Below are 16,456 nucleotides of genomic sequence, written 5' to 3'. Positions count from 1 at the left end.
GATCTGAGGATAATGAGGTTTGATGCTGAATATAATCCCTCTGACTTTACTTTGAGCTGTTCTCTTTTTAATGCTGCCCGCATGAAGCTTGTGGATTGATCAAGTTTGATAAAATTATTTACCATGTAAATAGCTTTTTGTGCTGCAGAGGCAGTGAAACAGAAGAATATTTGTCTGTCAAACCTTAAACTTTATTAAAACACTTTTTTCAGAACATCAGAAACATTCCTGTGATGATTTTGTTTGAATAAACATTTTTGAAATACAGAAAAAGATTAAGAGCACATCATGTTTTTTTCTCTTTTTGTAAAACTTTGAGGTAAAGTAAACAATACACAGTTTAAAATGTACTATTGGACACCAATTTACCCAGAAACTACTATGCAGAAAAAGACACAAAAAAGAAGCAGAACAATTCAAAAATGATCTAAAAACCATCAAAACATGGTAGGAAAGAAGATACCCAGAATATGGATAAAAATGAAAAGAAACTAACCACACTCAGTATGTTTACATGCACTCAGAAAAGCTGTTTTGTTGTATTAGTCTGATGAAAACAGGATTTTTAAATGCATGTATACATGATTGTCTGGAATTGTACTCAAAACATATCAAAATAGCTGTTAGCTACATAACTATGTAGCTAACATATCTGCATAGCTAATGTTGCTACAAAGACATGCTAAGACTTGTATAGCTATGTAGCAAATGTAGCTAAAGTTTAAACTCATAAAGCAGCTATGTAAGCTCTGCAGCAATATTATCTACAAGGCTACGTGAGTAACAGTTATGTAGATATCATAGCTATGTAGATAACATAGCTGTTCTATCAATGTAGCTACATTATCTGCGTAAGCTGTGTAGGTAACTGCTATGTTGATAACATAGCTACATGGATAACCCTTACATATTATCCATGTAGCTATGTTAGCAATTTAACTATGTAGCTAAAATAGCTGCATAGCTAATGTTCCTACAAAGCTATGTTAGCAGATTTATAGCTATGCAGCCATGTAGCTAATGTAGGTAAGCTCAAAAAGCTGCTATGTAGCCGTATTATTCTACATAGCTATATAGATAACATTGCTATGTAGAAAATGTAGCTAAGTTATCTATGCAGCTTTATTAGCTATGTAGCTATATAGCTGATGTAGCTAAAGCTAAGCTCACAAAGCGGTAACATATTCTATGTATATTATATTCTATCTTGTTATCTACATTAGCCACATAGCTGAGCATGCTCCAGGCAATGAGGCAGAAGTCAGTTAGCGTAAACACCAAGCAAAGCAAAAGTCGGGTGGTTTTCTGCCTTCAGATCTAACTATAAGCCAGGCTGATAAAGTGCATCGTGTTTTTACTAACAGCATAGAAGATGTACAAAAATGTACAGAGCGTTAAATGTGTTCATGTTTTCACAAACAACCAGACAGCTGCTGCTAACTTGCATCATGGTGAACAGGAAGAAGGTCCGTTGTGACTTGATGAAAGAGGGCTCATACTGATCTTGTTCATCCTCCTATTCTGCATGTATACTGGGACAGATAGAGCAGTCCTGATCGACTATTGCGGTGCATGTAAACGTACTGAGTGATCTCAATGTGCAGAGTGTGCAGTGAAGAAAAGGTTTTATAAACACAGTTAAACATTCACACTACACAGTCTTTGTTGTGACTAACACAGTACCACCCAGCTCTGTGGCGGGGAGCGGGACTCTGTGCTCCCTCATATTGTTTCCTGCAGCCAGTCCAAACTCTGACTCCATCCCAGCATGCCTTGGGAGACAACGACAAACGGTGAAACTCTCCTCGGATCCTGTTTGGTCTCCTGTGTCCAGTTGAGTGCAGATTGAAGGGTCTTCAGGGGCTCTGTGTGACGTCTCTGTAGGGATGTTTCTGCCCGGAGGCTCAAAGTGGATTTCAACGGGAGGGTTTGCTTTCTGAAGAGGATCCTGCTGCTCTGAGTCATCTAAAAACACACACAAAAATCAGTGAGGCTGATGAACCATCAATCAGTCCATATTTATACATACAGCACCAAATCAAGCAAATGTTATTTCCTTTCCAGAAAGAGCAAGTCTTTGAGCAAGCAGGATCAACAGAGCTTTCAGCTCCAGTTAAAACAAAACGCTGATGTTGCACTAAAGGAGAGAGAGACTGCACAATACCACAGCCATATGTTAACATATATTAGGTAAACTGCTGTCAAAGAAGCTTCTATTGAATCACAGTAGATCTCATGTGAAACAATGCTTTATTTCACAGCAGCTAAGTGAAAAAAGCTGATGCCTACTCTAGTTTTTCACATTCTCGTCGTCCTGTGGATAAACGTCTATTCAGAGATGGTCGTCTCAGTCAGCAGATAATCATGCTGTGGTTAAAGATATTTTAATAATTGGGTTTAAGAAGCACATGAGCTGCATTTAAGAAGATTTAAATATGGTCATGTTCATGCTGGTGATTTTTATGTGAAGAACAAAAAGTAAAGCTTTGCTGCATGATCTGCATTTTAAAATGTTTCTGTCTATAAAGGCTGCTGGTTACTGACTCTAAAACGTACAGGCTTTAGCCAGTTTAGTCCTTTTAGCCAACAAAACACTCCCATTTTAATGCTCTGTGATAACTATGCTTTAAGGGGGGTAGCTAGGAATCATGGGAGTTATTCTCAGCACTTCGCTAAGTCAAGCTAGTCCTGATGGCCATCGTCCAGGCCTGTGCCAGACCCATGCCCCATCTCTCCAGGTATCTTCCCAGCTGACCCCTCCATGTAGCACACAGTTGCCCCTGGCAACACGACCAGCCCACCGGTTCCTCACACCCAGTATGCAGTGAGATAGATCAGTGGTTCCAAAAGTGGAGGTCGGGACCCCTAGGAGGGTTGCAAGACTGTGAAGAGGGGTGGTGGGATGCTTTCCGTAAAACAAAGAGAAATTTAATATGATTTAAAATAATAAATTTGATCTATTTTTCAAAAAAATATTGTTAAAATGAGTTCAAATAAAAATCAAAGTGTAACTTAGTGCAATGGTTCCCAACCTTGAGGTTGGGACCCTGTTGGGGGTCACGAGACACTGAGATAGGGTCACCAGATGCCTTAAAAAAGCAGAATATTTTTAAAATTACACTGTTGCCACTTGACAATAATTTTACCAAATGTTAACCCTTTTCATCACTTTTTAACATCATTTTAGCCAATTTTAGCACATTTTTGCCACTTAAAACCCAATTTTGTCTATTTGAAAGCCTTTGCATCACTTTTTTCTGCCTGTTTTTTCCTCATCTAAACCAATTTCTAAACCACTTTATGCCTATCGTTCCCTCTGTTCACTCATTATTGCCTCTATCAACCACTTTTTGCCAGTTTATATCAATTTTTCGTCTCATTCCACCAAATTTCCAACAATTTTTTGCACTTTAAAGTCATTTCAGCCACTTTTAAATCCTCTTTTACCAATTTTTAAGGCCTGTTTTTGTCACTGTAACCAATTTTTGGTTATTGGTTGCCACTTTTATTGATTTTTTGCCACTTTTAACCCATTTATGATTTTTAAAATCCAATTTCACCACCTTTTCTACCAATTTTTGCCATTGTTAACCAATTTAAGCCATTTTAACCCATTTTTATTATGTTTTTAACAAAAGTTATTTTCATTTAAAGAAGGCTAAATGAATAAATAAAGATATCTGTTTCTTTAATAAGAGTGGTTATTATTCAGGTCAACTATAAATATGGTTTTCACAGCTTAACTTCACAATGGACCATGATTTTGCTGACCTCCATGGGCCCCCAGTTTGGCTGGGTCCCAGAAACCTCTCCCTTTATCCCCCTTATGGACGGCCTTGTCTGCACACAACTATTCTAGAATGTTCATGGCTGATCAACCACCTTCAGGTACAGCAGGGTCCCCGGTCTCTGCACCTTTATTTTGGGGGTCATGGGCTGAAAAGGTTGAGAACCATTGATTTAGTGATATTTGTGCTTAAATGCAAGTAAAAGTTATAAAAGCTACCTTTTTGTACATAATGCTTTGTGCAGTATCATGTGCTTTATCCCGCCTAAAGGAAAGATGGGGGTCCCCGGTCTCTGATGCTGTTTTTTTGGGGGGTCACAGGCTGAAAAATTTGGGAACCCCAGAGCTAGATCACGGCCCCAAAATGTGCCAGGAGCCCATAAAGCAGCTGACCCTTCCAGTCCCTGCTCTCCTGAGCCAATCAGCATTAGACACACAACCATAGCCAAAAACGCACCAAAGAGAAGACGTCACAAATAAGTCCAGGCGGCACCCATGACTTTCACCTGCATGCTCAGAAACGGGGAATGCCACACTGTCTAAATCATCATTCGTCTGAAAGTTGAAGTCTGTGGTAGATCTCAGCCTCGCATTCAGCGGACTGATGGATTATGCAACCAAGATAGATGAACCACTCTACAACTTCCACGCTCTCCCCATTCAAAAATTCGATTTCAGAATCCAAGGCATCCCAGAATGCCTGGATCTTTGTTTTGGACCTGAAGACATTACCTCCTCACTCAGCAAATCAAGAGCCCCAGTCTCGTCTGGATCCCACAGAGATCAGTGATCTGGACATCGCCCCCCCCCCCCAACCGATCAGTTAGAATCCTAATCTTATATTTTCACAAAAAATATTTAAATTTCACATTTTGTGTTAAAATGTGCTGCCCTCTACTGGTTAAAATACTCAAGTGCAACTGAGTTTCTTTTTTTTAATACAACTGGCCAATCTCTGGTCAAAGCTCCACCCATTAGAGAAGTTGCTATGGCCCTGTAGGATTGTGGGTAATAAGGAAGTGTTGGTTTTTCTCAAAACACGATCAAAAACATTCTAAATGTGTATTTTATGCAACCATGTATCATTTTTTCTCACTCAGGTAGCTCGTGGTGAGTCTAGCTTGAATGGTTATGACATTATGGTTGATCTAAGAGCAGATTAGACTCAGTGACGTTGTGGCTGATAAGGGACAGTAGAAATGAGGGAGTGGGCCTGCCTTACACGCCCTCCCTCCACTTCAAGGGTTAAAGAACCTCAGCTGAAACTTTGGAGTTTCGCTACCCTTTAAATTCTCCTCATTGTACCTTTAAACCCTCCTGACACATGGAGCTTGTTATTCTGCTGTTTGACAGTTAATGTGTGTGTGGTTTCTGAGCCCGTCCTGTCTAACTAACGGATGCCTGCGTGTTTGTGAGAGCCAGAATAACTGTAAGAGAGCTGCCGACCCAGGGGACGCCTGCAAAGAAGAGAACAGAAACTCTGTAGTTTCTTCAGTCAGTGTTCATGAACGTCACACTTCATCACCTGCAGCCTCCCTTGCACCTACAGCGACATGTGTTACATCCTCCTCACACAGAGAAATAGGATGACCAGCAGTTAACGAAGGGCGTCACAAAATCAGCATTTTAAACTTTGATATGATTCTAGCAAAATCTACATCATCAATACCTGATTGATACCAAAAGCAGAGGTCCAAAACCCCCAATATTTGGTGATTTATTGTTTTTACAGCAAAAATTGAGGAATAAAAAAATGAAAACTGTCTAAATTATACAAATATATGTGACATTTGGAGAGGAGGGTGATACTGGCACCTGTGTGACTCAAGAGTTTGCCAGTAATTTTGGCTAATTTAACATCTTCTAGCACAGTGGTTTTCAACTGGTGGGTTGGGACCCAAAAGTGGGTCACAGAGCAGTTTTCAGTGGTTCGCAAAAATAAAGGCAAAAAGCCCTTATTGGACATGCATCAATACCTTTTATTCTACCCTGTTTCACTGTTAAATTGGGAAAAATTAAATGTTTGATCAATATTTCAACTAATTTATCTCCTCTTAATACAACGAATGGATACTTTTCCCATGATAGCGAAGTAATTTCTCAAGTTCTCTGGGAAATTGGCAAAATTGACACATAATGACGGGGAAAGAGGGTATAAAATGTGTTAGTTTTGTCCCTTTTCTTTTTAATATCTGGTGTTTTTGTCCAATCATGCTACAAACTGCAACATATTCAATCAACTAAACATGCATTGTTGAAAATTTTTTGGAAACTTGTCCGTCCTAAGACAGACTGGTGGGTCCTGAGGCTGGACCAGTTGAGAACTACCGTTCTAGCACATATCTCTTGTAACAGATGTGGTTTCTCAGAATTTTAACCATTTTTTAATACTATTGATCAATAAAATAATGGAGATTGTATATTTTCACATGGTATCTTAGGGCAGTGGTTCTTAACCTCTGACCGGGGACCCCACTGTACCTGAAGGTGGCTAAACAGCCATGAACATTCTAGGATAGTCGTGTGCAGACAAGGCCGTCCATAAGGGGGATAAAGGGAGAGGTTTCTGGGACCCGGCCAAACTGGGGGCCCATGGAGGTCAGCAAAATCATGGTCCATTGTGAAGTTAAGCTGTGAAAAACTGTTTTTATAGTTGACCTAAGTAATGTCCACTCCTATTAAAGAAACAAATATCTTTATTTATTCATTTAGCCTTCTTTAAATAAAAATAACTTTTGTTAAAAACATAATAAAAATGGGTTAAAATAGCTTAAATTTGATTATAATGGCAAAAATTGGTAGAAAAGGTGGTAAATTTGATTTTAAAGAACATAAATGGGTTAAAAGAGGCAAAAAATCAATAAAAGTGGCAACCAATATCCAAAAATTGGTTACAGTGACACAAACAGGCCTAAAACTTGGTAAAAGAGAATTAAAAAGTGGCTGAAATGGCTTTAAAATGCAAAAAACTGTTGGAAATTTGGTGGAATGAGATGAAAAAGTGATATAAACTGGCAAAACTGGGTTAACTGTGGTTAAAATGGGGGAAAAAAGGGGGTGTAAAAAGTGGTTGATAGAGGCAATAATGAGTCAACAGAGGCAATGATAGGCAGAAAGTGGCAAGAACTGGTTTGGACGAGGGAAAAACAAGCAGAAAAAACAGACACAAAGGGTTTCAAATAGACACAAATGATAACTTTTGTTACAAACCTATTTAAAATGGGTTAAAAATTGCTTAAATAAGTTAATATGGCAAAAAATTGTGGAAAAGGTGTAGAAATTGGATTTTTAAAGAACATAAATGGGTTAGAAGTGGCAAAAATGAGATAAAAGTGGCACAAAAAATAAACAAATATGGATTAAATAGTCAAAAACGGGCACAAAAAGTGGTGAAAGGGGATTAAAAAGTGACTGAAATGGCTTTAAAGTGCAAAAAATTGGTGGAAATTAGGTGGTTTGGGATGAAAAATTGTAATAAACTAGCAAAAATGGGGTAACTGTGGTTAAAATGGGCAAAAAGGGGTGTAAAAAGTGGTCGATAGAGGCAATAATGGATCAGCAGAGGCAACGATTGGCAGAAAGTGGCAAGGATTGGTTTAGAAGTGACAAAAAAACAGGCAGAAAGGGTATAAAATTGACAAAAATTGGTTTTAAGGGGCAAAAATGTGCCAAAATTGATGTTAAAAGGTGATGAAAAATTGTTAAAATTTGGTAAAATTGGAGTGAAGTGGCAACAGTGTTATCTAAAAAATATTCTTAGTTTTTTTAAGGCATCTGTTGACCCTATCTCAGTGTCTCACGACCCCCAATGGGGTCCCCACCCCAAGGTTGAGAACCACTGTCTTAAGGGGTTATGGATGATGGTCAAAGGTTATGGATAAGCGTTAAGAATTATGGGTAAGGGTAGGGTTAAGGGTTATGTTATGATTTATGGCGAAGAGTTAAGGGTAATAGATAAGAGTTAAGCATGATGGTGAAAGGTTACTGGTAATGGCTAAGAGATAGAGGTTGAGGATTCAGGTAAGGCTTTAAGGTTAAGAGTTTTGATCAACTTTCACAGAAATCACTGGAGGCTAATGCCACTACTATACCCAAGTACCTCATACAATCCAACCTCAAAAATCCCCAAAAATCCCTTTAAGAATTAAAAAGTCAAATACATATAAAAAAGAACGTCACAATCATGTTAAGAGTTTTGGGTGAGATATAAGGGTTATGGTTAAGGTTCGGATTAGGGATGAGGCTTAGGTTCTTTGTGTGTTTAAATATTCCACTCACCATATCCTCTTTTAAAACCACAAATGACATTTAATCACAGAGTTTTTTATCCTTACCCAGCATTCTTCTGTTCCTAGTCCGCTTTATGCAAATGATTAACCACAGAGACACGATCAGGATGAGACCCAGGGTGACCAGAGCCACACTGATCCACATGAATGGACTTAGCAACGCCTCTGAGGACGTCTTAGGAGCAGGAGTTGTGGATTTCACCTGGACCACCGGAGGAAGGGTCGGCTCTGAGAGGAAAATATTGATTAGATTTGACTTAGTAGGGAATTAGATCACATAAATGGCAGATATAAAAACAAAGAAGTAGTTAATAGTCAGGCAAAACAGCATCTAAAGCAGGGGTGTCAAACTCAATCACATTCTGAATTAAGGTCTAACCTGAGGGCCTAACAGGGTCCACATTTAACCAAACTGTCAACCTCATTTTCACTGATAAAACATGATTTTGAGATTTAAAAGTCAAAATAATTGGTTAAAAGGCTCATAATCTGAGATAAAAAGTCAAGCTTATTAGTTTAAAAGGTCAAAACACAAAATAAGATGTTAAACTAATGCTTTAAAAAGGCAAATACAGTGCTTAACAAATTTATTAGACCATCTGTCATATTTGTCTCAGAGACCATCCAGCATCATGAAGTGCTTTAATGCAGACTCTTTCAGTTTCAGTCAGCTCTCCACGTTTTACCATTTTGAATAGGAATGAGGAATTTCAAACTGTATTCACCCAAATGTGAGCCGGCTCACTGGGCTTCTCTGAGAAGTCAGAAATTAATCAAGCATAACATTCAACCCCTAAAACTCATTTTCTGTTCAGGAATGCAAGTAAATAACGATAATTTGACATATTAATCAAGAAATATTAATGTACTTTACTATTTTTTCAGTTTTTTGTAAAACAGTACATTTGAAAATTCATGGATAACAATAGTAATTACATTTTAGCATTAAAAATATCACTTGGGTTAAAGAGCTTCTACATATTGGTGTATTAACCATTGCAGAAACATAAAAAATGATTTTGGTAATTATCAATGCTGTTAATTTAGGGCAGCTGTTGCATAAACCTTACATTGGTCAGGGTTAGGGTGGTAATAAATTTGTTAAGCACTGTATATAAAAAACAAACTCACAATCATGTTTTTAAGGCAAAAATATGACTTAAAATTTAAAATGGCGCACCTCAGGGTTCAAAATTTGAGATAAAGATCAAAATAATAAACTTAAAAGTTCAAAATATGAGATAAAAAGTCAATATAATAAATAGAAAAGCTCAAAATATGAGATAAAAGTCAATACAATAAATGGAAAAGCTCAAAATATGAGATAAAAAGTTAATATAATAAATGGAAAAGCTCAAATATGAGATAAAAAGTTAATATAATAAATGGAAAAGCTCAAATATGAGATAAAAAGTTATATAATAAATGGGAAAGCTCAAAATATAAGATAAGAGTCAATCTAATGAATAGAAAAACTCAAAATATGAGATAAAAAGTCAGTATAATAAATAGGAAAGCTCAAAATATGAGAGAAAAGTCAATATAAACAATAGAGAAGCTCAAAATATGAGATAAAATTCAATATAATAAATGGAAAAGCTTTAAAAATGAGATAAAAGTCAATCTAATAAATGGAAAAGCTCAAAATATAAGATAAAAAGTCAATCTAATAAATGGAAAAGCTCAAAATATAAGATAAAAAGTCAATATAATAAATGGCAAAGCTCAAAATATGAGATATAAATAAAAATTTGACAAAGCCGAAATATGAGACAAGTCAATCCATCCATCCATTTTCCATACTGTTTATTCCATTTCGGGTTGTGGGGGGTCTGGAGCCTATCCCAGCTGTCATCGGGCGAGAGGCAGGGTACACCCTTGTCTGGTCACCAGTCAATCGCAGGGCTGACATATATGAGACAAGTCAAAAAGATAAATTAAAAATGGTCAAAATACGAGATAAACAGTTCAAATGATAAATATAAAAGGTCAAACTATGTAATAAAAGTCCAGATAATAGATTGAAGACATAGTTGTGCAATGCAAAATTGAAAATATGAAATGAAAACACAAATTAATTTCTTTTCCCACCATTCTTTTTATCTAATTATTTTTATTCTTTTTTTATGACTTACTTTTATACTGGAGGAAATCTGCAGACCTTATGTTTTAGGGCCAGTTCTAATAAGAACAGGATATGATCTTGCAGGCCTGCTGTAACTGTACCACAGGCCGGATTTGGCCCCTGGGCCTTAAGTTTGACACCCCTGACTTAAAGGGGAGCCTGGGTTCAAGTCCCACTGGTGGCCCCTTTCCTGCATGTCAATCCCTCTCTTTCCACTGTCCTTTCAAAATAAAAGCGTTCAAAGCTCCAAATCAATTCTTTAAAAAGATACAAAGTGTAAACTGTGATTCAGTGGAGGATTCCGTCTCAGTATGGGAACCTCTTTCCTCCTCCTACGACTTTGATAATACGTAGGTGCTGGAGTCCAGTATTTTAAAAGGAAAGCCAGGCAGAAAGAGCAGGTTCAAACAGCCTAGAAATGTTCCAGTTAGCTTTAAAAGGAGACCCCAGGAAAAGTCAAGTGAGCTCAAAGATGTTTTAGACCAAAACCAACGCCGCTCAAGAGGCAAGGAAAAACCCTCCACCTGGATTTATAGACAGATGTTAAGCGACTCACCTGTGGTCGGTTTAGGTTTTGATCTGCTTTTCATGTTGCCGGGCATGCATCTTTTTATCAGGCTATCCCAGTGTTTACCATCAGGACAGACCCCCATGGTGGCAGAAGTCAAAACTGAGCTACACTCCTCTGTGCTGATGATAAAGACACAAAAAACTTGATGTGAAGACACAGAGCTGAGAGGCCCAGAGGAGGAGATGCAAAGGGAGGATTTATGAAATGAATACAGAGTGCTGAACAGACGTTTCAGTTCCTTCATTTAAGAGGAAAGACTGAATCACTACACGAGTCCCAGAGGACCGAGACAGAGACAGAAACAGAGAGAGAAACTTAAAGACCAGAGGGGTCCTGACCCTATTAAAGCACTGTTGTTTGCTTAAACTTTACAGTATTATGGTCTTTTTTATCAAACAGTTTGTTTACATGACATTCCTCTTCCTCTTTCCTGGTCGGATTTAGTCCGACAGCAAACATCTCCATCTCTGATTCACCGAGGAGACTTCTGAAACATCTAATCTACATTTTTAAGTCGAGAATTTAGTTATGAGTAATGATGCGCACCTTACAAAAAACTCAGGAGGGCTCGCATGATTTACACTCTTTGACTATCTGATTGGTCCACTGACCCACCAATCACAGCGCCTTCTTCATAGCATGCAAGACAAACTTTGCCTGGCAGTGATGCCATATTAGGTGGTTTTGTGTTGGGCTGTGGGCGTTTAAATGGACTTGCCATAATTTGAGCGGGTTTTCTATTGTACTGTAACCGATTGATTTTTTCAACACTGAGTTTTTTCTGCTTGAAATTCCTACAAGTTAAAAATAAATAAATCTCTCAGTTCAAGTGACATTACTGCAGCACACATATTCTTAAAGCCCAGGTAGTCCTGAAGAGAAGGCTGTTTAGAGCTTTACTGTGGACTGCAGGGTTGATGTTTTACAAGATTTTTAAGACAAAAAGTCCAGACGAGACACAACAGTGAAAAGAAAAAATGGCTGTGAGCTCTAAGGGTTAAGTATCCTCTAGGACAATGGTTCCCAACCTTTAGGTTGGGACCCTGTTGGGGGTCGCGAGACACTGAGAGGGGTCACAGGATGCCTTAAAAAAAACGAATATTTTTTAAAATACACCATTGCCACTTGACACTAACTTACCAAATGCTAACCCTTTTTCATCACTTTTTAACACCAATTGTGTCAATTTTAGCTTTTTTTTGCCACTTAAAACCCATTTTTGTCTTTTTGAAACCCTTTCTGTCTCTTTTTCTGCCTGTTTTTCCCACATCTAAACCAATTCTTGCCACTTTCTGCCTATCATTGCCTCTGTTGACCCATTATTGCCTCTATCAACAACTTTTTACACCCCTTTTTGCCCATTTTAATCACAGTTAACCCAGTTTTGCCAGTTTATATCACTTTTTCATCTCATTCCATCAAATTTCCAACAATTTTTTGCACTTGAAAGCCATTTCAGCCACTTTTGAATCCTCCGTTACCAATTTTTGTGCCTGTTCTTGCCACTTTTTGGTTATCTGTTGCCATTTTTATTGAATTTTTTGCCACTTTTAACCCATTTAGGCTCTTCAAAATCCAATTTCACCACCTTTTCTGTAATTTTTTGCCATTATTAACCAATTTAAGCCATTTTTAACCCATTTAATTATGTTTTTAACAAAAGTTATTTTCATTTTAAGAAGGCTAAATGGATAAATAACTATATTTGTTTCTTTAAAAAGAGTGGCTATTATTCAGGTCAAATGTAAAATATGGTTATCACAGTTTAACTTCACAATGGACCATGGTTTTGTTGACCTCCATGGGGGTCAGGGGACTAAAGTATAATCCGTTTTTTTCTGTCAAAACCAATAAACGAAAAAATGAAAAATGGCGCCCTTTTTCCTTTTTCATTTTCAACCAAGAACAAAAAAACTTTTTTTTTTCTTTCTGAACAAAAAATGAAAAATGAAAAAACCAAAATCAAATAACGGCCCGATAATGGTTTTGGGATTTTCCTTTTATCGTTTTGCCATTTTAGGTCTGGAAACGAAGAAACAGAAGCATGTGACCATGAGGTAAATGGACTTCCTACCAAAATGAAATCCAAACAGAAATTAATAATAATCAAAAATATATACATATTATATATATATATATATATATATATATATATATATACATATATATTAAACACTGTAACATTTTCAAAAATAAAAGCGCTATTTAACATAACTTATCTTTTTTTATTATTTTATTGGTTCTGACAGAAAAAAACAGATTATATTTTAGTCCCCTGACCCATGTCCCCCCACTTTGGCTGGGTCCCAGGACCCCCCCCCAATGGACAGCCTTGTCTGCACACGACTATTCTTGAATGTTCATTGCTGTTCAACCACCTTCAGGTACAGCAGGGGTCCGCGGTCTCTGCACCTTTATTTTGGGGGTCACGGGCTGAAAAGGTTGAGAACCACTGCTCCAGGATGCCATAATAGTGAACAAAATGTGGTAAAGTGGCTTCAGAGAAATCAAAGCGGACAAAAACATTGTAAAGTGTCTTCTAGAGTACGGCTGGGAAATTATGGCAAAAATCCTGATCAAGATTAATGGAACTTTCTTCATCAATTACGGTTAATGAATGTTGTTCACTGTTTAAGTGCATTTGGGATGTAATTCTTTCAATATTAATTCATCATTAATTCAAAACTTGACATTTACCAAACTGAAAAGCTGACAGCTTGAGTCATGGATAATTTTATTAATATAATCCCCACGTTTTAAGGATTAGCTGGTGGAATAAGAAATTCAGCAACCCCACAAACTAGAAATGTTATTTGAAGGTGGTGTCCAAACTTAACAAAACGTGATTGTCTATTACTATACTGATATAAAGCTAATAAAGTTAGCTAAATATGCTTGTCCAGGTTATCTGAGGTAATGTTGTCACTTTGTACTCTTAAGTAGAGGGCGGAGAAATACTATTATCCCGTCTGAGGTGAAACAGACAAATGTTACATATTTTAACGTCCAAATTGCTCCAATAATCAACGTTTCACGTCTCATATTCAATGCAAAGTCCCATTAGCGACTAGAAGTTGCGCCCATATTTCACGCAAAGAATCATGGGGACTAGGAATAAGATGGATAATGAAAAAAATAACAATAACTGAAATTTTGTATGTTTTAAAGTTTAATGCACCAATCTTTTATACTTCCAGAACAAAATTATGTGGCTTAATCTGTAAAATGCCGTTCTCTTTAAACAGTTTTGTGCCCTTGTAGTAACTAAACCAGAGAGGAGCTGATTCTAGTTTGACTGGACATTTTCAAATACATTTTCCTGGTCTGACCTTTAAGATGAAACAGATTTTCTTTCCTTAAAAAAATGTCATTGACATCAGTTAGTGACATTAACCTTTTTTTTTTTTATTAAATCACCTTTAAACGTACGTCGTCATTATTTGTTTTCACAAGTGAAAATAAATCATCTCAATTTTTTTTTCAGAATTCTGAATTCTGAGATTACAGTCAGAATTTTTCTTAGAATTATGACTTTTCTCTCACAAAAAATCGTCTCAAATTGTTTTTTTTCAGTGGCCCTAATACTCTTCCGGGAAAACAGCTGATCTGCGCCAGGAAGTTTGATTTTTTTTTTTTTTTTCTTTTGGTTGTTTTTTTTGGTTTCTGTTTTTTTGGTTTTTGTTTTTTTTTGTTTTTTTTTATCAATTCACGACCAGAACCAGCGCGGAAACTTGACGGCGTTTCTTCAAACATTCACAAACTAAAACATGGCAGAAGCTGAAGTTTAACAGGAAGGGGTCCATTTAGGAGAGACGTGATGAAAGAATCACTGTGCAGAGAGAGAGAGATGCAGAGTACTTCGCACTTGTTGAGTGATCAGCGATCTCCATAACTAGAAATCTTTGGAGTTAATTTACTAATGTGTGACGCCAAGATCAGATTATGTTTGCTCAAAGCTGTAAACATATTACCTTGATCATATGTATCACACAAACACCAACCTGATGTGTAGAGAAAGAGAAACGCTCAAACCGACCCAACCGCCCCAAATTTGAGTTTTACTCCGTAGCACTTCCGTGTAGCATTGGTTAGAGCACTGTCACGTGAGCGCCTCTCATGTTGCGTAATTCTTTCTACAGTCTATGTGTAGTGTGCTTATACACTCTAAAAATATTACTGCACTGTACTTTCTTAAATTAGGGAAACATTTTTACACTCAAAAATGTTGATAAGATTTCAAAGCTTTGGAATTACGTAAAAAATCATCAATAATGAGGAAATCCAACATATTTCATAAATTGATTGAGAAGAGATTAAAATGAGTTAATGAAATTGAAAAACTTTGTAAACCATACAGAAAAAATAAAGGGGAATCACTATAAAAATTACGTAGACACTACTGAAAATTCTTGTTGAAGCTGATCTCGTCAAAGTCTTTAAGTGGTGGAAATAGATTTTTTGAGAAATCATTGCTTGTACATTTATGTTGGGTACTTTTCATAAGGTTAAGTGTTCAACATCAACTGCAATTTTCCCTGTTTTCTATCCCCTACTTTAATCTTCAATACTAATGACTCCCGAATTTTCAAATTTACTGATTTACAAAAAAACTGAAAAAATAGTAAAGCACATTAATATTTCTTGATTAATATGTCAAATTATAGTTATTTACTCGCATTCCTGAACAGAAAAATGAGTTTTAGTGGTTGAATGTAACGCTTGATTCATTTCTGACTTCTCAGAGAAGCCAAGTGAGCTGGCTCAAATTTGGGTGAATTCAGTTTGAAATTCCTCATTCCTGTTCAAAATGGTAAAACATGGAGCGCTGACTGAAAATGAAAGAGTTTGCATTAAAGCACTGCATGGTGCTGGATGGTCTCTTAGACAAATATGACAGGTGGTCTAATACATTTGTTAAGCACTGTATATATATATATATATAGAGAGAGAGAGAGAGAGAGAAGGAGAGCCCTAAAATTGGATAAAACAGGGTCAAGGGTCTAGTAGAGTGCCCTAAAATTGGATAACACAGGTTAAGGGTCTACTATAGTGCCCTAAAATTGGATAAAACAGGGTCAAGTGTCTACTAGAGTGCCCTAAAATTGGATAACACAGGTTAAGGGTCTACTATAGTGCCCTAAAATTCAATAAAACAGGGTCAAGTGTCTACTAGGGTGCCCGAAAATTGGATAATACATGGTCAAGAGTCTAGTAGAGTGCCCTAAAATTGGATAACACATGGTAAGGAGTCTACTATAGTGCCCCAAAACTGGATAAAACAAGGTCAAGTGTCTATAAGGGTGCCCTAAAATTGGATAATACAGGGTCAAGGGTCTACTTGAGTGCCCTAAAATGGGATAAAACAGGGTCAAGTCTCTACTAGAGTGCCCTAAAATTGGATAACACAGGGTCAAGGGTCTACTATAGTGCCCTAAAATTGGATAGGACAGAGTCAGGGGTCTGCTAGAGTGCCCTAAAACTGGATAAAACAGGGTCAAGTGTCTACTTGAGTGCCCTAAAATTGGATAACACAGGGTCAAGTGTCTACTTGAGTGCCCTTAAATTGGATAAAACAGGGTCAAGGGTCTACTAGAGTGCCCTAAAATTGGATAAAAAAGGGTCAAGGGTCTACTAGTGTGCCCTAAAATTGGATAATACATGGTCAAGAGTCTAGTAGAGTGCCC

The 16,456-nt window shown here is 37.1% G+C and overlaps 1 protein-coding gene across 1 annotated transcript; it reads right to left on the bottom strand.

Annotated features, from left to right (window-relative positions):
- Window positions 1–175: 175 nt before the first annotated feature.
- Window positions 176–14,845, bottom strand: LOC121503562. Its single transcript, XM_041778030.1, has 5 exons — window positions 14,774–14,845; window positions 10,758–10,891; window positions 9,880–9,981; window positions 8,122–8,304; window positions 176–1,965 (listed from the first exon to the last, which is right to left on the bottom strand). The coding sequence occupies exons 2-5, from the start codon at window positions 10,852–10,854 to the stop codon at window positions 1,652–1,654; spliced, it is 696 nt and encodes a 231-aa protein (XP_041633964.1). The 5' UTR covers window positions 10,855–10,891; window positions 14,774–14,845; the 3' UTR covers window positions 176–1,651.
- Window positions 14,846–16,456: the final 1,611 nt, after the last annotated feature.

Source organism: Cheilinus undulatus, linkage group 21, assembly GCF_018320785.1.
Source record: "Cheilinus undulatus linkage group 21, ASM1832078v1, whole genome shotgun sequence".
NCBI classification, from domain to species: domain Eukaryota; kingdom Metazoa; phylum Chordata; class Actinopteri; order Labriformes; family Labridae; genus Cheilinus; species Cheilinus undulatus.
The sequence above is the reverse complement of the archived record's forward strand: the minus strand, read 5'-3'. Positions and strand labels throughout refer to the sequence as shown.